At 40.3% G+C, this 22,906-nt stretch overlaps 1 protein-coding gene across 4 annotated transcripts; it reads left to right on the top strand.

Moving 5' to 3' along the window:
- Positions 1 to 286: 286 nt before the first annotated feature.
- On the top strand, positions 287 to 22,584 carry CSNK1D (casein kinase 1 delta). 4 transcript variants are annotated; one of them, XM_068151380.1, is made up of 10 exons: positions 287 to 589; positions 5,789 to 5,899; positions 6,478 to 6,626; positions 7,092 to 7,320; positions 7,681 to 7,851; positions 9,316 to 9,464; positions 9,889 to 10,060; positions 10,422 to 10,561; positions 15,577 to 15,643; positions 17,474 to 19,672. In XM_068151380.1, exons 1-9 carry the CDS (start codon positions 514 to 516, stop codon positions 15,607 to 15,609), a joined length of 1,230 nt encoding a protein of 409 aa, XP_068007481.1. In that variant the 5' UTR covers positions 287 to 513; the 3' UTR covers positions 15,610 to 15,643; positions 17,474 to 19,672. The 4 variants fall into 4 exon arrangements, with proteins under 4 accessions (XP_068007481.1, XP_068007480.1, XP_068007479.1 ...); XM_068151379.1 differs by lacking the exons at positions 15,577 to 15,643; positions 17,474 to 19,672 and adding an exon at positions 22,240 to 22,584; XM_068151378.1 differs by lacking the exon at positions 15,577 to 15,643.
- The last annotated feature ends 322 nt before the right edge of the window (positions 22,585 to 22,906 follow it).

The raw sequence follows: 22,906 nt of genomic DNA, 5'->3' as shown, positions 1-22,906 counted from the left end.
GGCGGGAGCGCCTTTCCCCTGCGTCGACAGGGGTACAACGGCAACACGGGAGGCTAGGAACCGCCGTACCCCATCCGCCATACGCGGCGCAGATAGCCCGGGTGGGCTCACGGGGGTATGCAATGGGGCCGCGGCCAGTGCCGCTACAGTCGCTCCCGGCTCCTCCCCACGGGCTGGAGGGAGGCGACAGTGGCTCCTGAGCGCGATGCGACGGGCGCCTGAGGAGGGGCCACACCGCGAGGCGCGCCCGTTCCCACAGCCGACGCGCCCCGCCCCCGTTGCTAGGGAAGTGAGGTCACGCAGTATGGCGGCTCGGGGCCGGGGCGGCTGAGGGGCCGGTCCGGGAGGGAATCCGTGTCCATCCTTCTCGGGAGCTGCGGCGCCGGTGCTGGCTGTCTCGCTAGTAACGAGCGGCGGGACCAAAGCCGCGATGGCATTTGGAACCGCGGGGCTGTAAGGTAGCAGGGCGGGCAGAGCGACAGAACCGGGTCGCGGACGAACCGAGCTGCCGCCATGGAGCTGAGGGTGGGAAACAGGTACCGGCTGGGCCGGAAGATCGGGAGCGGCTCCTTCGGGGACATCTATCTTGGTAAGGAAGGTGGCTCGCTGGGGACGTCCCCTGTGGGTCTGTGGCACTATGGAGAACATTGGGGGCTGGGGTGGGTACCTCTCGCTGCCGAGCCCCGTCTGAGCTCCCGGAGAGGCTGGGCCAGGAGCAACCCCCGGGACCTCATTTCACCCCGGCTGGAGCTCAGGCTGCGCTGCTGTCCAAGAAATGCCCCTTGATATGAAGCACTTTGCTAGGGGCGCAGCAGTAGCCGCTTAATGTTTCGTTGACATCATGTCCTAATTTGGACAGTGCGGAAATCGGAATTCTGGCTTATTTAGTTGCCTCTTCCCATTGTTTGTCTTGTGACCTTGGGCACCGTTAATCTAATCTGTTAAAAAAGGGATAAGGGTATAAATGCCCTAATTTCGGGGGAAAACTAAAAAAAAAAAAAAAAAAAAAAAAAAGCCAAGACAATAAACAAACCCCACCATGCTCAGAAAACGTTTTGGGAAATAAACGTGCAGCAGGGTTAAATATCACTGCAGTGGACTGGGAAAAATTGCTGTCACAGGCATGTTTTTCTCCTGTGAGGCCCAGAAAAACCTAAATAATTACACAACTCCGGATGACTAAGTTGTTAAAAGCCCCTCAAATCCTTCAAAGAATCGCCACAGTTTGGCTGTCCTGTTGCTCAGACGGTGCCTTATTGCGTATCTCCTGCCCTGCTGCCCTGGGTTCCGTGGCAGTTGGAGGGTTTGCACGATTTGTGTTGGCTTTGTATCTCTGTCACAACTAACTGCTTACAGTTGTGATGAGCAGCAGTGGGCACAAGAAATTCTGAATGTAGTGTGTATATATATATATATTCTGCAAAATCATAAGAAATAAATTCGGAGAAATATAAATGTTATATCCTGCCAGAAAGAAACGAGTACTCTATGTGCGAAAACTGTGATAACTTAGATAAGCAAGTCCAAAAGGGGAGTGAGGTGGAACCTGCAGGGTCTAAGGTATGCCTGGAGGGTAAAAACAGCGTCAGCATCTAGTGTATGTGGTAGCTCTGGCAGTGTATGGAGAAACAGAGGTGTTTTTCTCTTCCTAGACAGCGGTGCTTCATGTGGAAGTGTGCAGCTGACATTCCAAAATAATTTCTTAGCTAAAGCTGCTTCTTTACAGATCATGAAATAGTGATTATCCATAATAAAGATCATCTGGCTGATGAAAACTCCCATGTTCTGAGCTGAAGGCATGTGGTGGTGGCAGAGAACATGATTTCTTCTCTCTGCATTGCTTGCATCAAAGATTGAAGGCTATTGTGAGAAAGATGGTGGCAATGCTTGTGCAAAAATTGGCTACTGCTGGGATTTTGGGTGGAGATAAAGGCAGCATTTAAAACCGGAAAAATCTTCAGTGACTTGAGAAACTCCTGCTTTAGCATTTGACTGCTACTCAGGTAGAGCAGTTTGTATTATACATAAAAATGCAACTAAGATAAGTGTTATTTTTTTCATCTTTATGTGTGCAACCCACACCAGTAAAGTCACACAGGAAGTAATATTTCTCTGATGTTTGTACTGCTGCTATGCTACGTTGTGTACAAGAATTCCTCTTTCTCATTTTGTGACCTAGTCTTTTTATCTCCGAGTAGCCATCATGGATTTATGTTTAGTGCTTGCTGCAAAATTCATGCCTGAGCCAGGACCTAGCAGAAAGTTACGTGCTGGGAAGATTCAGATAATGGTATAGGGTCCTTTTTCCACAGGAAATTGCTGTCTCTCGAGAACTGAAGCTTTTTGTGGAGGCCCGTTGAGTTTGCCTGCCATTATCTGGAAGAACAGAGGTGTTCAAAATCTGTGGTTTTTATAAAAAAACCCAAGTTGCTGCTTGGTTTTTCAGACTGTGCAGTAGGACATACGTGTCTCAAAATAACTGTTCAAATTCTTGCGGAAGTCATGAATTTTTCCTAAGTACACACGTTCTCTGATAGCTCTTAGTGAATTTATAGATTCCACCTCACTTTTATGTTTGGAAAAGGAAGAGTTGATTATTTTTGCCTGTTTCCAGTCCCCCTGTAATTTTCTTAATGCAGTTACAAGGGTGTTGAAGACATTCTGGAGTAGAGAGAAGAGCCTTTCTGTCTTCCTTTCTGCTTTTTTGTCTTCCTTTATGCCCTTCTGCCTTCCTTCCTGTTTTTGGAATATAGAGCAAACAACTCTGTTGCCATTATCCTAGTTCTTTCATATTCTTGCCTGTTCTCCCTCATACTTCAAAACATGTCTTCTGGAATTTGGGAGACAGGATTTTGAAATGTAAGGCAAATGTAAGGCAAATAAAGCAGTGTACACAAACAGAAGAACATAAAATCCTTTCAAGTTACCCTCCAGAGGAAGATATGAAAGAAATTAAGTCCCAGATACTCTAAATAGTGTAAAAGATGGACTGAGGGCAAGGGATGGGGCGGTGTCGAAGTAAACATTTGTTTTGTTGCTCAGTCCGTGAGGTCACATAGATGTGAGTCATGAAGGTATTGCAGTCTCTGTGTTTTTATGATTTCTGTATTCTGTGTATAGTTTTGGGTGGCAAACTAAGTAAAATAATTTCCAAATCTTGCCTTATGGTAGAAGATTTTACAGTTCCAAGAAAACTGGAATTTTGCAGTTGAAAAGAAAATACTTAGACAAATCCAGACCTTTTCTACTTAAAAATTGTGACTTCTCATATAGTACTTGTTACTACCTCGCAGTTACTGGTTCTTCTCATAATAATTCTTCTTGTTGCTTCTCAATTGCTACTAAGTTTTCCTTAAAGGGAGATTTTGGTTGTTGTAAAGTTATTTTCATCTGGGGACAATAGTCCTTGCATGGAGACAAGAACTGCATTGCTTAGAATATCTATATTTTTGTTCCCTCTCATCATTTTTGCTGGACATGGACGTTCTAATTTTATTGTTTTAATACAAAATCTCTTGCCTTGAAGAAGAAGGTTTATACACAAGCTAAGTTTGAGCTAAAGATCTTGACTGTCTTAGGTGATAAAGACTTCTTGGGAAGAACATCTGTCCTAAGAGATTATTTACTAGGTCAAGACCATGGTCTGTCAAGCGACCTGACTGAAAAGTACAGGTCTTGATCCTGCCATGCAGTTTTTCCCCTAATCAAACAGACATTTACAGCTGTCTGTAAAAGAGTTGTGTCTTTCAGTATAATCAGACAGCAATTTGTGCCTGTTTTGCATGGAAAAATTAAAAAGAAATAAAAATTAAAGCAACAAACCAATCAAAACCCTAAAGCAATCCATCAGATAATACTGTCTTTGATCTACACTTTCCATGATCTTTGCCTCTGTGGGATTGTGGGAAGCAGGTAGTGAATGTAGGGACAAACAAGAAAGGTCCAGAGTTCTGTGGTTCAAAATCAAGATTTTGATTTGTTTGGAATGGGGAGGTCAGGATTAGGTCAGAAGATAATGCCTTCATCCTTGTATTGTTGTTCTGTCCTTTCACATTTCTGGACTGCTGTCACCATAACTCATTTGAAGTCCACCAAAATAGTGGATTCATGAAATGTGAAAACCTTAGATTACAGATAGAGGATTTTGCAGTTGTTGCTATTGTGCTGTGGCTGAAGTAGCAGCTGGTGATCTTGCCACCTATTGTGTCAGTTACAAAGGAGTTATATGATACAAGAGAAAGTACAGCTTCATTTTAATTTGTGTCTTCCAGTTTTTCACCTTGAGCTGTGCTTATTGTACCTAGAGTGATCTTCAGATAGTTTTTCTTAAGGTGCATTATAAATATTGACCCTGGTGTTGACTCAGAACAACTGGCTGTACCAACACCACCACCTTAATATTTGTGTGTGTGAGCATTTTATTAACCTAAACATTAGAAAATAGTCTTGTGTGAGCTCATAGATAATTCCACAGCCCATCAGCTCCTTGAAGAGGAGTGCCTGTTCTTAGGTGTAGGGTCTTACCTTGTCTTTTTTAGCCTCGGTTAGCCTGCCTTTATGGACAAAAGGCTAGAAAGCCCTGAAGTAGCTCCTTAATATCAGGAGAAAGATTTTGCAGGTAAAATAGTTAGGTCAATATATTAGCTCAGTGCTCTGTTATGGTCCAAAAAAAGCTTAGGGGAAAAAAAAAACAGATAAGTAGGAAAAAAAGCTATAATTGTGCATCTTAATTGCTTTGTGTGACTCAAAAAGGGCATTGCAGATCTGGAAAAACTACAGATAAGTATGGAATAACTAAGGGTAATGAAAACTTCTGTACAAAGCATGACAAAAGACTTTGACCTGTAAAGAGTTGAGGGAAAGTGAGGTAGGGTAGAAGGCTATGAAATTCTGACCATTATAGGGAAGTTGAGTACAAAATGAGTGTTTACAGTTCCTTTCTAAACAAACAATAAGAAACCTCAAGTTAGGCTTTTAAGAGTAGGGATCAGAACATCAGGTGATGTACTTCATGTGATCCTAACTCATGAGGCAATGCAGCAAAGAGCCAAACTCTGGAAGTAGAGATACTTGGTGGTATGTCTGAAAACTGTCACACATCTCCTGTTGCCAATTCCTATTCTCCTGTAGTTCCCAAGCTGCTTGTCTGTGAGAGTATGCATTTTCCTGACTCACTATTTAAGAATCTCTACATATCTTTAGTCTTTAGAAGTGAACAGATAAATGACTTTTTTTTGGTGACTTGATTCTCAACACAAGAATTTTAGGAGATTTAAAAAAGTTATTTGAGAGGACTAATTCTTGATTCTATATAATCTGCCTCCCAAATGGATAAAATCATAAGGTGTCAGAAAGATTTAGGGAAGCTGTAGTTTTTGTTTCCAAGGCATAAGAGGAGGTGATCTGAATTCCTAGCATTTCTTAGGTTGGCCAGCATTCATGCCACACCTGTAACCGTTCATTCTGAGCGCTGCCACTACAAGCAGAGTGGAAAGACACCTCTCAGAACATGGGTTCATTTTGGTTTGGTTTGGTTTTTAATGGGATAGCAGTAGTTTTGGCTTCCTGTGCTACAGTGTAATAGTTGTCTCTTAGACTGCTAGTCTGTTGAAGAGAACCTATAAGACTTGAGAAGAATTTGTAGTTCATTGTGACTGAAAGTACTTCATAATCTCTGGATGTTTATAATTGAGAAATAGTCTGCTAACATTTGTTTTGTTTTAGTCTTGATAAAGGAAACATGTCTTAAAAATATTTTGACCAATGTTTTTAACTCTTCTGTTTTTAGGAACTGATATTGCTGCTGGGGAGGAGGTTGCAATTAAGTTGGAATGTGTGAAAACCAAACATCCTCAGCTCCACATTGAAAGTAAAATCTACAAAATGATGCAGGGTGGAGGCAAGCAAATAATTTTCCTTCTTCAGATGTAACTGCTTTTATGGTTGATGTATCTTCTACCTGGAAGTATTTACTGGTTAAGATCTATTTTGACTTTTAAGGAGGAGGTGGGAAAGATGACAGGGTGGGTGATGAGCAGTACCTCAGCTCTTCTGCAAGGCAGAGTAGCAGTTCCAAATCCATGGCTACCAAACTTCCTGATAACCCTAAGATCTTCTAGTGCTGCTCAGGATCATGTGACCTGAACAGGGTAAAACGCTTCATTTATGGACTTACAAGGTTGTGATGGTGGGTTCTTCGTGAGCATGGATGCTGCGGAAGGAGGTGGCAGAGGTTAAGTTTTCATCCCAATAAAGAATTCTCTGTGGAGGGAATTCAGGAAAAAGTAAAGATAAGAGTTTAAAATAGTGGATGATATCATTTTGCTTCCAAATGGTATAAAGTTAACTCACTCTGAATACAAACACTCACAGTAATGACCCTCTTAGAATTCATCTTAAGAACCTGGAAGGTGTGTATGTATGAACTGTATATATCAACTTGTTTATACTGAATACACTCTTTCCTTTTTTTTCCAGTGGGTATTCCTACAATTAAGTGGTGTGGAGCTGAAGGGGACTACAATGTAATGGTGATGGAGCTGTTGGGACCGAGTCTTGAGGATCTCTTCAATTTTTGCTCAAGGAAATTTAGTCTTAAGACAGTCCTATTACTTGCTGACCAAATGGTAGGAAACTACTTTGTTGATCTGGATAGTGCAGTATGTTTGGATATTCGAATTTCGGGGGAGGTCATGACCAGCTGAGTTGCATTTCTGTAATTTTGAGGTGAATAGGCTGTATCATTAGAGAAAAGACTCAAAATCAGCTTTCCATCTGTAAGTATGAAGTGTCCCATCAGAAGAGGTTACAATGTTTTCAGTGCTTTGTTTTTTTAAACTGGATTTGCACTGCTCAAACATAAAAGAATTTCCCCCAAGAAAGTTTTTGGAAGCAGATATAAACAGACACAGGGAAAGTGCTGGAGAGAGGGTTATCTGTTGTCTTCTAAATTGTGTTCTCGTTAATGCCCTTGCATATACCATTAAAAGATTCTTTACTTCTATCATTAAGACAGCATTGCTGGTGTGTCTATAATAAAAAAGGGGCATGCCCAGTTTCTCACAATGGCTTATTTTGTTCTCTCTCTTCAGATTAGTCGAATTGAATATATTCACTCAAAGAACTTCATCCACCGAGACGTGAAGCCAGATAACTTCTTAATGGGCCTGGGGAAGAAAGGCAATCTTGTATACATCATAGACTTTGGGTTAGCAAAGAAGTATCGAGATGCTCGAACTCACCAGCATATTCCCTATCGTGAAAACAAAAACTTAACAGGAACTGCTCGTTATGCATCCATCAACACTCATCTTGGAATTGGTGAGCTGGGGAAAGCACTAAATACAAACTGTAAGCATGTCAATGCACATAAATTTAGTGCCAGTAGATGTTGCTTTATGGAGGCACAGAAGACACTCCCTATTCCTGGCACTAATTGTGCAGCATGCTTGGCCTCCTGTCTCTTGGTTGGGTGGGTTTGGTCACTTTGTAGGAATTAGCAGAATTTTTAATAACTGCAAGGGTGATAGGTGTTCACTTGTACTGGATGAGTTTGTCATGGGTGTAATAACAGCTATCTCTTGTTTTTCTAAGGGTTTTTATGACAGTCTTGATGCACAGTGTTTTGTTTTTCCAGTAGAAAATGAAACCTAATGAATCCACTTTTTTATGCTGTTGTAGAGCAATCTCGCAGAGATGACTTGGAGTCCTTGGGCTATGTACTGATGTATTTTAACCTGGGCTCCCTCCCCTGGCAGGGACTGAAAGCAGCAACAAAGAGGCAGAAATACGAACGTATCAGTGAAAAGAAAATGTCTACACCCATTGAGGTTTTGTGTAAAGGATATCCTTGTAAGTTACTCTGCTGTGGCACTAGGCCTATGTGTTCACATTTTAGTGGTGTTTCTTTGTTTCTTTACAGTGAATTCTACCAGTGTTTTTGACTTCTCTCTCTTGATTTTTTCCTTTCCCCATCTCCCCCATGATGGGGCATGTCCATGATAAAGATACTTGATCTCAGGACTGGGATCTTTGTGTTCACAAACCATTGCTAATTATCCCTTTCTTAACTGCTAGCAAACAATTGAAGGGTAGCTTGCACTGTATTGTGTGTGCATGTGTCTGGATAACTGACAAACAGCTTTTTGAGAAACTACCCTTTTCTTCATATCTGGGAGTGCTGTTTCTTGGATGAAACCCGTGGTGTTATCAGGTATACCTACTGCTTGTTTCACCTGGGAATTGTCACTCCAGGTTCATCTGGTTTGGCCTCTTGGTGGTCAGCATCTGTGAGAGGCACAAGCAGCCCTTCTGTATCCTAGCTTCATGCCTCAGAGTTGTTCTGTTTCTCAATTTGGTATTTACACCACAGTGATACCTTGGCATGTGTGATCCCTGTCAAATGGTATTTAAAATTTTAATGTTTTAAAATTTGTTAATATCAGCTGCCATCAGAAACTCTTGGCTTCAGCAGCTAGGTACACTAATGAGAACTAAGTTTTTGTTAGGGTTGTATGAAAACTTAATGTCTGATCTGTTTCAGCTGTCACTTCATAGCTGTGCCTTCACATTTGCTGTGTTTTTTCTCTGGGGTTAATAGGCAGGGAAGACTAATCAACTATCCTTGTGCTGCTTGTTAGAATTTCTTTCTTAATGTAAGTTATTGGTCTCTTCTTTCAGCCAGAAAGACTTGAGCTCTCAAGCTGGTATTTTGATACTGCTATTATCTCCAATGGATTGAAGTCACAACAATTTGGTTTTTTTTCGGTGTAACAAATATTTTATATGCCATATAAGAACAGGTGTTCAGACCATTGCAATTCCAGAATGGTGGCATGTCTTGCATGGGAAATTTCTGTGGATCCCCTAGCTTTTGTGTCTTTTGTGAGATAGCAGACACGAGTCTTTATGTGACTTAACAACAAAGAGTTGCTACTCTGTGTCCTTCATGAAATTCCATTTAGATATATTCAAAGCAAAGAAAGACCAGAGAAAACATACCTCTTTTTTCGCTCAGCTAGTTTTAAACCTGTCCTTCATCTGAAGGACTCTAATATTGGGTCCTCTCTGCTTTTGACAAATTAGATCTTTGCCTCCTCTGTGGTAGTTTAATTTTCGGAGTTGACGTGATAGAGGGGCTGTAGTGTTAGCTTCAGTAGATTTCTAATATTAGGTCATTTTTCTTTTGTGTTTAGGATATTCCCTTTTTGTTGGAGCTGAGGTGGTTTGTTTGAGGGTTGGTTTGGGTTTTTTCTTTATTTAGAAATAGAGCAAGTGTGAAGCTGAAGGGAAAAACCTGCATCTTTTTCATTGCAGCTGAATTTGCCACATACTTGAATTTCTGCCGTTCTTTGCGCTTCGATGACAAACCAGACTACTCCTACCTAAGGCAATTATTCAGAAACCTCTTCCACCGGCAAGGGTTCTCCTATGACTATGTGTTTGACTGGAACATGCTGAAATTTGTAAGTAGCTGACGTAGCTTTCTAAAACTTACAGGGTTTGTGAGGGTATTATTTTTATTACGTTGTAAGTTTGGAGTATTTTAACATACTGTTAGATTGTCTTGCCTTTTTCCTCCTGAAAACTCTGTGTCTAGAAAAAAAAAATGCCAGGAAATGAGGAAAGGCAGGAGATAGAGGAAGCCTGAGGTGGGGGTTGAGCGACAACTTCCGTAGCAGTGTTTGTGTACGTTAGCGTTTTGAAGTCTACCCCACCAGTTGTATGAACAGAATTTATGGCAGTTCTCAAGAAATGGTACCAGAATAATTACTGCCTCACCAAAGCCCAATTCACAGGTTGTCCAGTTCTTTATTTTCAGTATTTTTATCCAAATAGTAGTAGTAAGATCAATAATGCCCCAAGTTGTTCACTAGTCTTGACCCCTAGGGTGCAAGCAGAGCGGCTGAAGATGCTGAACGTGAAAGGCGAGAACGAGAGGAAAGATTGAGACACACACGGAATCCAGCTGTGCGTGGGTTACCCTCCACTGCTTCTGGCAGGCTGAGAGGAACACAAGATGTAGCTCCTTCCACTCCTCTTACCCCAACTTCACATGCTGGTAAGTAAGCAAATAACCTGCAGAGACTCATTTTGTAGACTATTAATTTGGAGTCACTTCCTAGTCACTGAAAATTCAGAATGATAATGCCTGAGTGGTATTTGTCTCTGGTCAGGGTTTGGGAGGTTTGTTTAGCTTTTCTCCCCATTGCTTTTCAGTAGATTGAACATAATTGTATACACTCATTCACTCATTACTTGCCACTAGCTGCTTAGATTTTTGTGAATGTAAAACAAAGTCCTTGATTCTCCTGTTTAACTCTGTGGAAGCTCTAGATGTAGACACTGAAAGTGTAATCTTTCCAGTGACCATATTATAATCCGATTTCTCATTACGAGACTAACACAGATTTTCCTCACAGCCAACACCTCTCCTCGGCCAGTATCTGGTATGGAACGAGAAAGGAAAGTGAGTATGAGATTGCATCGTGGTGCCCCAGTCAATATCTCGTCGTCTGACTTAACAGGCCGGCAGGATACCTCTCGCATGTCAACTTCGCAGGTAAAAAAAGGTTTCAGTGTAATGGAAGGATGAGGGTGACTTGACGAAGTTAATTTGCCAAAAGAACATGCCCACTAATTGATGTGACTTTTGTACTGATTTTGCAGATGATGTCGACATTTTAACTAAATGTTTGTGATGTAGCTGTAGACTACTGCAAACAAAAACGTTGCTACTTCTTTTTTACCTTGGCAGCAATGAGCATAAACCATTCAGTGATACAGTGTAATTGGTGTAGGAGATGATGCACAGTCCTAGAGACGCTGCATTTTTATTTGCAGTGATAGTATTTAGCTCCTTTACTCATTGAATTTTCTTGTATGTGTTATCAGTGAGGAAGCAGAATAAGTCAGAGGCAGTTGTGAGTCACATTTCCAAATCAACAGAGCAAACTGATGCAGAATAGATCAGAACTAGTTGGTGAAGAACAGAAAAGTGCAAAAATGCTGTAGTGCAGCACTGCAGAGCAGATAAGAAGCCACATAGGTGGATGATGAATAGGTTGCTGAAGGCTCATTTGAAGAGGATGGCAGGGGGATGAATGGTAGAGTGATTCATAGCCATAGTCAGCACTGAAATCATCCTACTGGTCACGGTGATTTAGCAAGGAGATTTTAGGAATGCTTCTTTTTAAGACTGACAAAAATGTTTAAATATATTTTTAACTCTTTATGCTATAGCTGAAACATTCCTTTTTCAGGGTATTCACACAGACCTGTCCTAAATAGTGTGTGGCCTGGCTTTGTTCAGCTTCCCTTCAGTCTTACCTCAGAATGGGGAACCACCTGTGCTGTAGGCATGCCGCAGCATTACTGGGAGAGCACTTTGTTATGAGGACTGGTGCAGTCGCCTCCGGGGTTTTCCATCACGCCTCGCCGCCGTGCTGGAGCTCCAACTGCATCATTTTTGCTGTGGACTCATTTTACTTCTTGTTGACGGAACATACCGATAAAAATTAATTCCTTTTGGCTTCGTCATTTAATTGGCAGAATTAATTCTTTTGGACAGTACGTGTTCTTATATAAAGTCTTACTGCTAGAGGGAAAGCTCTTTTAGATGGAGGCCAGGTGGTTATCTCTAATGAAGTCTGTGGGTGAACTGGATTGGAGAAACAATTCTGCTGTAACAAAAGTGAAGTGGGATTTTTTTTGGTTGCTTTTCAGCTGAATTAATTCTTTCACTATGCAGCTGCGCAGATGTTTGTGCTGGCACAAGGGATGAACAGTTCAGGAGCAGAAATGACTGGAAAAGAATAGGAGATAAATGAGGTTTTCTGTCTTGCCTTTGGTGGCATTTTTTGCCAGCTTACTAACTGAACTACAGTTCTTGCCACTAGAAATTTTCCTTTTGAAATATTTTATAGCTGAAGTTTGTGAACAGGGAGGGAACAGAGGATAGAATTGCATATGTCTCGTAAATATGCACAAATATGCATAAATACCTGATAGAAGGGTGTAAAGAAGAGGCAGACAGACTCTTCTCAGTGATATCCAGTGCGTGGACAGTGGGCACGAACTGAAATACAAGAAATTCCATTTAGAGACAGAAACAAACATACTATGAACATGGACAAGGACTGGAGGTTGTGGAGTCTCATGAATTATCTGGAACCCAGCCGGATGTCGTCCTGAGCAGCCTGCTCTAGCTGGGTAATGGGATTGGACTAAATGATCTCCAGGAGTCCCCTCTGACCTTGGCTGTTCTGTGAGGCTGTGACATGGACTTCCCTCTGAACATTTCCTTGAATGGTTTCCTGGTACAGTGGGTGTGCCCAGGGTTTGCTCTGGCATCCTGAGCAAATCAGATGCTTTGTCTCTGTTACTAGTCAAATAAATACTGAATGGGAGTAACAGAAATAAGTGTAGTGATGTTACTTGACTATGTTGAAGGGATTGTGTTTTCGATTTTTCTGCTCTATTGCTAATATGTAGCTCAGCATGCACATGACACTTTTCTAAACATTCTAAGGTGGGTTTGCAGGTACATTTTGGTTCTGCCTAACTTGTAAACTGGGAATACTCTGAGATTGTGTAGGATTGTGGGACAGTTTGAATAGTCTCTGAGTATCCAGATGTATCGTGTGGTGTGGGCCAACAGTACAGACTGGCTTAATGGCACATTTCCATATCTACCCTTTTTAGCACTCTCCTCCAAATATGGAATCACACTGGTGACTTCTTTACAATCCCAATAGCAGCCTAGTTGAGATCTTCTCTGAGTTTGTTAGAATTAATCTCTCATCATCTGTTGCCCTCATTTAGTTCTTATTAAGGCAGTGAACCATTGTTGTTCTCCACTCGTGGTGACTGAACAATAGCGTGCAACTGTAGTATAATTTAAACAGCTTCCCATGGGGCCTCTCAGATTTGGAAGGCAAGAGAGATTTACTTAAACTTTACCTTATAACACTTCCCCTTGAGATTGTTAGAGAAAATTAACTTTTCCTTTTCCCAGTTCTTACTCTGTAGCAGGCAAGATGGCTCAAGTTGCAGATTTTCATAGCTTACACTCTTACTAGTTCTTCCATAAACAAAATATATCCTTAGATGTTAATCAGGTTACCAGTTAAAGCCATAGGTTTCCCGTTATCTTTACACCTCATTTTTGGTCAAGAAGACCTGAAGTATCCAAGGTTATAAAGGAGAATTTTGATTGCCTACTTGTAAGAATACAGGAAAATCATCCATACCCCTTCTTACCAGGAAAACAGTAAAGAACAGCAGCTGTTTGTCCACACCCATTCCAAGTGTGTTAAGTTTCCTTTATAAGTCTTAAGTAAACGTGCTACCACTGTTCCTTTTTCAGGAAGTGCTGAAACCATATTCCTGGTAAAAATCAGCCTTTAAAGTTTTCTGTACAGATTACAGATGTCTTGTGCTAAGAATAACACTTGTTAGAGTCATTCTTTGTAACTTGACAATTTACTTCTGCTTTTGGATAGTTTGATAAGGCAACACTGCGTCTGTAATCCCCACCTCTCCTTTTGCAGAGGAAGAGCTACTGCTAGTTAAACTCTGGGCAGTGGAAATGTGCAGAGGTTACTCAAATAATGACAGCTACTTGCCTATAAGTAGAGTTCTTAAAGACAACTCCACATTTTTACCTTTCTTGTTTCCAAAATGAGTTCTGATCAGTTCAGATTGAAAATGAAAACTAAGGCTGGGAACGTAGATAGTGAGAACCAAAATTCTGATCTGGAAAATGAGTCTTCTCAGAGAAATTTAACACTCAGAGAAAGATGGTGGAGGTAGCTGAATGTGGTGTATATTCCCCACCTCCAAGGCATTGTCTACTTAGTACCTAAACTATTCTCAACAGAAAGACTAGCACTTCGTGCCACTAAGTAACAAGCGTTTATTGGAGTAGTAACTAGCACATCTACAAAGCAGTTTGTGAAACTTCAGTGTTTCTAATGAAATCACCCAAATTCTATGGCACACATTATCCAGTACTTTGTTATATGGAAATGAATGCAGCAGCTAAAACCTGCCAATTGTGAGATGTTTGACAGAGATAAACATTAGAGAGAGCAGAACAGACAGGTAAAGTCTATGAAGTAACATGTATAGTGTTGCAGGACTCCAAAACCTGATTTGGATGAAGGGATGGAGCACACTGTCTTATTTGGGGAGCTGTATTGCTGCTAAGCAATGGCTGAAGAGCCTTTGAGTGTAATGTTGGAGAGGTTAGTGTGATGTCAGAATTAAATTTCATCCTTGAATCTCTGCATGACAGTAATGAACAGAAATTGAGGGGTTATTTCATGACGTTAATGAGACAGATGCTTGGATATTATGCTTAGTTCAGTCCTCGGTATCTTACATCACTGGAAAAGTGTAGCACAGAGAAGGGCCATAAAAGTTGAGTTTGGGAAAATGGATTGTAGGATGCAAGCGTTTCAGTTTGTCTGAAAGAGGTCATCTTGTGTTAGTGGCTGTAGTATTTTGGAGACAACAATTTTAACAGGAGCTAATATTCAGAAAACATACGTGAAGAACCGCTTGTTTAGAATGGAAACCATTGACATGGAAAGAAAAGCGAAACAGATGTCTAAGTGAAGGCAGTTAGCCACTGAAACGGCCTCTAAATGAACTAAATCATCTGTCCCCTTTGCCTTTGCATCAGAACTGGGTTGACTGCTAGGTTATGTATTCAGGTCTAAAGCAAGCCTAAATTGCAGGTCTCTGTGCAATGAAGATTTGTGATCTATGCAGGACAGAAAATCATTGTAGCTGTTAAAAGATCTTTCTGCTCTTTGCTTCCGTGAGTGAATTGTTCACTAAGTCTACATTACATAGGCAATCTTTCCATGTTAAGAAATGCAATAAGGGAAGTAGTAAAGGTCAGAAGTATTCTAGTAAACACTGCTTTGAATCAGTTCCATTGGTCCTCATTGCACAGGCTGCATCCTGAAAGCAGTGATCATCTCAAGAGTCTAGTTATGGGTGAGTAGCCTTCATTTCCTTTCACAGAAGGTTCAATCTGCTTATGGTATACAGTAAGTTGCTTAATTTTTTTTCCTTAACATAGCTTGTTCAGCACCCAAGAGTCAAAAGCTGTATATAATATCTACTGGTACAAGAGGAATTCTCTCCATAGTTGGAAGAAAAGATTGGAATGCTGCACAAAGAAACATATGATTAAGTCTCTTTGGCAGGAGGAGCTTTTAGAAGACTGTAGCCAACACTGGCATTGAACAACTTAAGTGTTGTGCTGCTTCTCGGGGCAAAAAACAACGTAGTTCCAGTGCTGCATTTTTCATCCCCTCACAAGCATCTTAATAGACATCATTCTCTGCGTTGTTCTTCTGACCATGTCAGCTTTCTTTGAGGAATAATGATTTATTCCTTTGACATATCTCTTAATATGATAGGATTGCCTTACAGAAGTCTGAAGCCGGAGCTCCTCAAAAGATACGTTTGCTGCTGCAAAGTTTAGGTTGGATATTTGTTAGACATCTTTATATATTGGGGCAGTGGAACTGTTACAAATTGCTGTCTTTTCCCCTACCTCAGAATAGCATTCCTTTCGAACACCATGGCAAGTAGCTGCTCGTCTCCTTTCGTTGGAAGGCAGCACTGGGTGAGTGCTTCTCATTAGACACCAAAGCTTTGGCTGGGGTGGGGAAAAATAATCTTTGGAAACATCCAACTTTGCTTCTTCTCCTCACATTATCTCATAGTTGTGCCTGTGCCTTCAGGACAAATGCTTGATGGAGCACTGGCTTTTCTCTAACTTAAAAGTAAATGTCCTTCCAAAAGTTGAATTATGGCTGCTGTTCCACTTGGACTCTTAAGCAGAATTGACAAAAATAGTGACTTTAAAAGCCCCTAAATTATTCAAGCATCAATAATAAAATAAAATAACCAAGTCTAAATTTTAGCTGTGTGAGTATTATGTATCTTTCCAGAGATGTTCATGCAGCAGTGTGTCATCCATTCAAAAACAGATCTGCTCCAGATTCATAAACCCAAAATACCTGTTTGAAGGCTCAATTGACTGTGTTACTCAAATGGGGCTCTGTCTTGCTGTGAATGGAAAGTTCTACTACAGCTGTATCCATTTTTCACTGCTTTATATTCTTCTCCATTCCTTATAAGCTGTCAGTTTAAAAATACTCAGATCTGTTCAGATCTATATATAACAAATGTTCAGATACTAATAAGAATAGTTGAACATGAGCTTCTCTGAGGTAGACAGACTTGGATTTGGGTATTTAGAACTTCTTTCCACTGTCCAGTGCAGTAGAAGTTTCTGCCTTTCTGTGTGCAGCTTTTGGCTTATTAGTCTGTTCTGCTTCTGGCAACAAGTTTCATTAGGGGAATAACAAGTTTCAGTTGGAATCTGAACCTTGATGGCTGAAGGATGCTTTCTTAAGTACTTCAGGAGCTTCTTTGCTTTGCTTCTTATTAAAAAAAGGCTGTGAGATTTTTCTGTTCCTTAATAAATACTGTCATATAACTCCGTTTGCTGCCTCACTTTCTCTATGAAGCCTAAGCTTGCACTAATCCTGTATCTCTAGATGGTGAAGAATCCTGCTATTCCTCTTCCTGCTTTGTGTGCTTGGCTGTCTGTGCATAAGCTGCTTCATAAACAGTTTGTAACATTAAAAAGATCCAACTGTAAATGGCAGCTTAACACTTTAAAGTCCAATTATCAGACCTTAATACAAAAACTTAAAATAAAAATTAGAAATAATTAAAGGGCAAACCTAAAGCTTTGCATTGGAAAGCTTGTGTGTGGGAGACATGCAGATTCTGGTCTGCTCAGGGGTGTGTCTGCATTGGTTGGCCTTTACTGTATGCCTCACTATTTATAGCTTTTTACAACTGAAATTAATACCGAGCACTGATTCAGCTACTTGGGCATTTCTGGCTTCTTTAATTGCAGTGATGTGTGGTTGTTTCTCACTTCACAGTGGAAGTGTTACTGAAACGTTGTAACACTGCTGCTGAAATTGGTCAAGCTATGGAAATTAATGAAGTGTCTTTCAACACAATGTCCCATAAAAAAAAAAATGAAAAGCTATTGAAAAGAATAAAATTATTTTGCCCCTCTTCTTGGGGGTTTGGGGTTCCCCCCCCAGATTTAACAATTCATTGCGTCTACTTCTGCACATCGGTGGTGTTTTCATCTGGTTTGTTCTTCTGTGCATGTTTATGCTCTGTTTACTTTTCTTCAAAACATCCCCTCTGGCTGAAAAGGTGAATTTTCCATGTTACCTTCTAATAAAGGAGGAAAATGCAGGGAACTTCGTGTAGCTACAGGTGGGTGCCAAACATTTCACAGCTTGTTGGATTTTTAGATTCACATGCTTTTGGCAATGAATGATTTAAAATATACTGAGAGCCACTTATGTATGTTAACTGGAAGGATGTGTGCTGATGTTGTCTTGTTTTTTGGCTTTGGTAGATTCCTGCTCGGGTAACTACCAGTGTTCTCCAGTCTGCTGTGCACCGATGAAAATTATTTTGCCATGGAGGGCAGATAATGCATGGCTGATCTCCTATGTTACCGATGGCTTTACTAGCAAAAATACCCTAAACTAGAGCGGAAACATTACAATTGGAGTTCTCCATGTGACTTAAAAGGCACTTGGAGGAACATGGACAGACTCCAGCAGCTGCCATTACAGGACGCTTTTGCCAGAAACCCAATGACCTTAAGAGAACCCTGTGGTAACAGGGCTGGAAAAGAAAGATGGTTTACAGAGTTGCCCGCCTGTTATCGGATGGCCATTTCAGTTTTCCCTCCACAGGCGGCAGACTTTACCCCCTTTTTATTATTCTACTGTAACTATAAATCTTTTACTTGGTTTAAGAAAGTTTTTTGTATCATTTTGCTAAAATTATTGGCTTAATTCTCTGTAAAGAACTCTTGCTTTTGTCTGATTTAAAAATGTAGAATATAAACAAACCGAAACTAAAGACAATGGCTTGAAATCTCTTGTTTAAAAACAAACAATTAGTCTGGCAGGGAACATGTAAATGAATCAAAACCATCTGACTTTTATTTAAACTGTGCATTTATTTGTATGGTCCCATTCTGACTGAGAAGGTTTTCTCATGAAATTTTTAAAACTGTTAAGAATTTTACTTTGCTGTTTGCTGTCTTCATTCACACTTACCATTTAACTTTCTGTATAACACAAAGGAACTTTTAATACCTGTTCTTTGTCATAAAAGAGGAAAACTAAATACCCTGCAGGAGAGTCTTGAGTATAGTAGCGATGGTGATGACAGACTTCTTTCTTGTAAAGGATGTGAAGGACAAAGTGAAAGACTCTGGCATTTGTGGGATTTAGAATTTGAAAGGCAGTCCTGTCTCTCTGCTTAGTTTGGGTAAATGGATAGTTTCAAACATTGTTTTTATTGGTAAAATTTAGTTTCCTGCACTCTGAGGCTGGTTAGCTTGGAGAGGATTGCAAGTGGAAAATACACGTTGCTCCTGGGTCTTCAGTGAACTTGCACGTTTCATTCAGCATCTACATGTTTTAAAATAAAGAAATAATTTGATTCAGGCCTTCTGTTTCATGCCAAGACTCAGAAAAAAAATATCCCCCAACTAATAACCCAACCTATTCTTGCTGGGAAAGGCTGAGAATTTTTCCAGTTCAGGTGCATACCATATTTAATTCTGAACTGTATTCAACTTGTGTATGCCTGGAGTCATTAGCCAGGAATGACTCAATATGCTTAGGTTGTCCAAAACAATGTTGCAGGTGTTGTTAGCACCTGTTGCTTATGGAATGTGGGAGATAATGTTTGTTACTGTAAAAGGTCTCATGAAATGAAAGTAAGGTGTTCTGTCCTCACAGTACTTGGAACAGTATCAAAAGTACTGTTTGTACTGCTATGGCTGAAGTAATGGGAAGTTCCACACTGGGAATGAAAACATATAGAGACATTTTGTTTGAACTTCTAGGGATTCTGAGAAATTCTTCCCTGCTTGAAAAAAAATAAATAAATTGTTTTTAAAGGCCTCTTGGTCTTCATAGTCCTATGAAGAGTAATTTTGATTGTTTTGGTGGTTACAGATTCTTTTTTTGCCCCTCTCAAAAGTCCACATATTGAGTATGAGTATTAGTCACACTTTGAATGTTTTCAGAACATTAGCTACTTGCTTGTGTGTACTCTGGGTCTGACTGGGGAAACCTGTGTTTGAGGAGAGTATAGTGGAAAAGTTGAAAGTTTGGTCCATGGATAAGTTTGCATAAGAGAATTATTTCCTCAGTTACTATAAACTTCAGTATTTTAGGCATGTGCACTACCATTTGAACAGTTTTACACTTCACTGTGCTTTCCTTGTAAATATCTGTGGTTAATAATGTACTGTTAGAGGGACTTAAAAAGGCAGCCTCCTTATTCTCTCTGTATCTGAAACATTAGATTGCTGTACTATACTTAAAAGTTGACTGCAGACTTCTAGACTTGTACTCACTTGTGGGCAACTTTTGTCCTTCATAATAGTTGAATTCCATCATGCGGAAAATAGTTAGACTGTCTATATAAACCTGTGTATTGGAAACCAGTATCTCAGAGCACTTCATTTGTACTACCACTGTATTTGTGTACTTTAACAATTGTGTAAATACATTCATAATAACTTCTATTCTTCTTTGGTGTAACTTACTTACAATGAATCCTTGCTCTTTACTCGGTGGAACTTCTTTCTTCTTTTTGGTTTTCATTGGGTTTTGAGGGGGCTTCTGTACCTGCGCTGAGCATTGCCAGCTGCAAATATTGCAAGACTTTGGTGTGGTTCTAAAACTTATAGGGAAGGGTTTGGGGAGTCATGGCCAGAGTGCTGTGATTAGGGTATAAAGGAAGAAAGACAAGGCATTCATTGTTTTGTTCACAGAAAACATGTCTTCTGTCTCTAAAGATAAATGTTTTTCCTTGGATATTGCTTCTTTTCCTGAAGTCTTTTTTGCAAATGCTTGCTCTTACCAAGTAATGCATTGTATTGATAGGAAACATGAAAAGAGAAGAGCTGGTGAGGCTTGATCAGTTATGAAAACTAGAATAAAAATAAGACGAATACTGAGCCCTGCCCACAGTACCCTGTATTATTAGTAACAAATCCTGGCTTTTGCTGTGGAATTCTCTAAAGTCTATTCATAAACTGAGGGCAAATGCACCTTCAGGAATCCTCCCTGTTTCTAATTAGCAGGTCTTTAAAAGTGGGAATACTATTTAATTTATCCTCAGCTTTCATTTAGAGCTGGCTATGTGGTTTTATGGGGAAAATCCCACCTATGCTGCTGGTTTGCATAATCTTCATGGTTACAGAGTCCTTGAATTCTTTGTGGTACAAGTACCTTGAAAACAATAGAAACCACATGTTATGTTTTGAAGGAAATATTAAGTAAAAACACTGAAAGAGTCCATATATTCCATGTTAACTTGCTGAAAGTACTCAAAATACCCCTTGGAGGAAAGCATGTAGAACTCTGAGGCATCTCGTCCTTCATTCTCCAGTGAGGAAAAATATCCTAAGCGCAACTCTTTGCTGTCTTCGTTTCCCCGAGTTCCACACCTCTGAATGGCAGCTCCTCCGTAAAACCTGTCAAAGGCAACACTTACAAAAGTTGAATTTCCTGACGAGAATCTTTACAGCGAATGTGCAGATTTGTGAGTAGATTCTTGGCTAGGGTGTACACGTTCACTTCAAGAATATTTATTTTGTCTTTGTGAAAGGATGAAATGAATCTGTGTTTATTTTGTTCTTTCTCTTTTGCTTTACAAAAGCAGCACTTCATGTGTACAAAACACTAAGTGAAAACAAACAACACTGCTTTTTTTTTTTTCATAGTGCTGAGCCATCTGGTCAGGAATCTGGGTTTAATCCAGTTGTAAGGAAGTGTAATCCACCACGAACTTAATCCTGCAGCAAAGTAGCTTCTAAAATACACTGGGTGAGACAGGCTAACAACAAAAATGGCTTGCTGTTAAGGAATGCAGTATTTCATTGCTAAAAAGAGGCCACTTCCCTCTGGTTCATTCAGGTGACAATTATTGGCAATACAGGTCTATGTCTAGATTTCAGTGACTGTGTGAAGCTGAATTGTATGGACTGTTTGCATTGTTCAGTCATTTGTACCAGGAGAGTGCTCAGAGGCCTGAGCTTCAGTAAGAATCTGATTCACAGCAACATCCTACTAACTTCATCAGCAAATATTTGCACAGGAGTAACACTTCATGTCTTTCTCTCAGACATTGGTGGGTTTTTTTCCTTCTTAACATTAAGACTAGTCTGCCTCGGTTCTATTGATGAAACTTGCATGCTGCAGGCAGAAGGAAAACAGAAAGTTAGATAAGATCTGTATAGACACAATCCTAAAAAAAAAAGAATTCAAGATAGTATTCTCTGTAAATTTCATTTGGGGAAAAAATCTTGATTCAAAATGTCTAAGTAGCATCTAGGCCGGAGAAATACAAATGTAACAGACAAATAGGAATGTGGAAGAAGGGGAAATGGTGAGTATCATCCTAAAGTATTAAGCTCTAGTCTACTGTGTCTTTGCTGTGACCAATCAAGGATACTTGGGGTGGGATGGGATGTGGAACAAAAGAGGAATTCTTTAGGTACATTATGGACTAGGAAGAAAATGTGTAGTCCCAATCTCATAACCAGACAAAATACTCAATTCTAGCTTGGTCCAGAGCTGCAGGTGTTACAGGCACAAAGAGCTGCTGATTTTTCCCATAGTCCTTGAGGAAATGATAAACCAGGAATTCACAGTCTTTTGAAGTCATGCACAGGTATTTTCCCCAAAAGACCCCAAAGAGCAAATGTTTCCCTGCTCTCACTGCTAAGAAATTGTAGTCTAAATTTGTCTGCCATTGTCAAAAAGGCTGAAAAGTCTTTTCCTATTTAAAAATTTTTAAATACTAAAATCCAGATACTCTTCTTCATTGGAGTCAGAGTTTCCCAGTCAAAGGCTTTAAACAGCTGAAGCAGTAAGTAGTAGATGAAGAGTCGGAACAGCAAGAGCTGTGCTCATTTTTTAACTGCTCCAAAGCATTCATCTAGGGGTAGGTAGTGAGGAAGGTTGCCAGCTGGAACGTTTCTGAGATGATGAAGCAGGCATTGAAATCATTAAGGAACAAGCAGTGTATAACCAGAGGTAAGTAGCTTTTTACTCTTTCTGCCTCTAATTTTTTGTACTTCCTCAGACAAACAGGTCTGCTGATCTCCCAGACTGTCACTAGCAAGATACTTTGAAGAGCCCTGACTTTTGGAGTAGATGAACCTTTTCCTACTGGCAGAAAGCCAAGCTCTGTTCCAGAAGCATTGAGAAGGCTGCTATATTAATACATTGCAAAACCACTGCTTCTCCTAGGCAGTGCCTCTGCTATTGTCAAAGTTGTTTACCTTCAAATATTGGTGGGTCTCCTTCCTTCAACAGGTCTGGACCTGCTGACGGTCCAGGGAAGGACGGAACAACTATGCACCTCAGGTCATCCTATTTGCCTCTGCAGCAAACAGACAATTCCTTTCTTCCAGACTCAAAGAGTACCAGAAGCAAAGATAAACTCTTTGATTTTCTGTCACAAGGCTGTGCTGACTGCATGCTAATAAATTCTTTCAGTTTGCTTCTTAGTATTCATTCCCATAGCAGCATATGGCTTGATCTGGCCAGCTGGGTAGCAAAGCATTTGATTACCAGTTTAACTAAGCTAGCATAAAAAAATAGGCAATGATGTTTATTTAAATATGGGGTTTATGTAAACTAGACCTATGATCTTTACTGTGTAAATATATAGAGACACTTTTGAAGGTGATCTTAGATTTCTGCAAAGTTTCTCACCAGAATGTACTTAGAATTAGTCACAGAGAGGT

The sequence above is a fragment of the Melanerpes formicivorus genome, unplaced genomic scaffold (assembly GCF_026170545.1).
Source record: "Melanerpes formicivorus ecotype bairdi unplaced genomic scaffold, bMelFor1.0.p_v2 SCAF_21, whole genome shotgun sequence".
Taxonomy (NCBI): Eukaryota; Metazoa; Chordata; class Aves; order Piciformes; family Picidae; genus Melanerpes; species Melanerpes formicivorus.
The sequence above is the reverse complement of the archived record's forward strand: the minus strand, read 5'-3'. Positions and strand labels throughout refer to the sequence as shown.

Bases quoted from the DNA above. Each gene is read 5' to 3' on its own strand.
- CSNK1D (XM_068151378.1), top strand. From the start codon at position 514: ATGGAGCTGAGGGTGGGAAACAGGTACCGGCTGGGCCGGAAGATCGGG. The intron at 5,900-6,477 runs GCAAGCAAATAA...TTTTTTTTCCAG, and splicing joins CAAAATGATGCAGGGTGGAG to TGGGTATTCCTACAATTAAG. The intron at 7,852-9,315 runs GTAAGTTACTCT...TTTTCATTGCAG, and splicing joins TTTGTGTAAAGGATATCCTT to CTGAATTTGCCACATACTTG.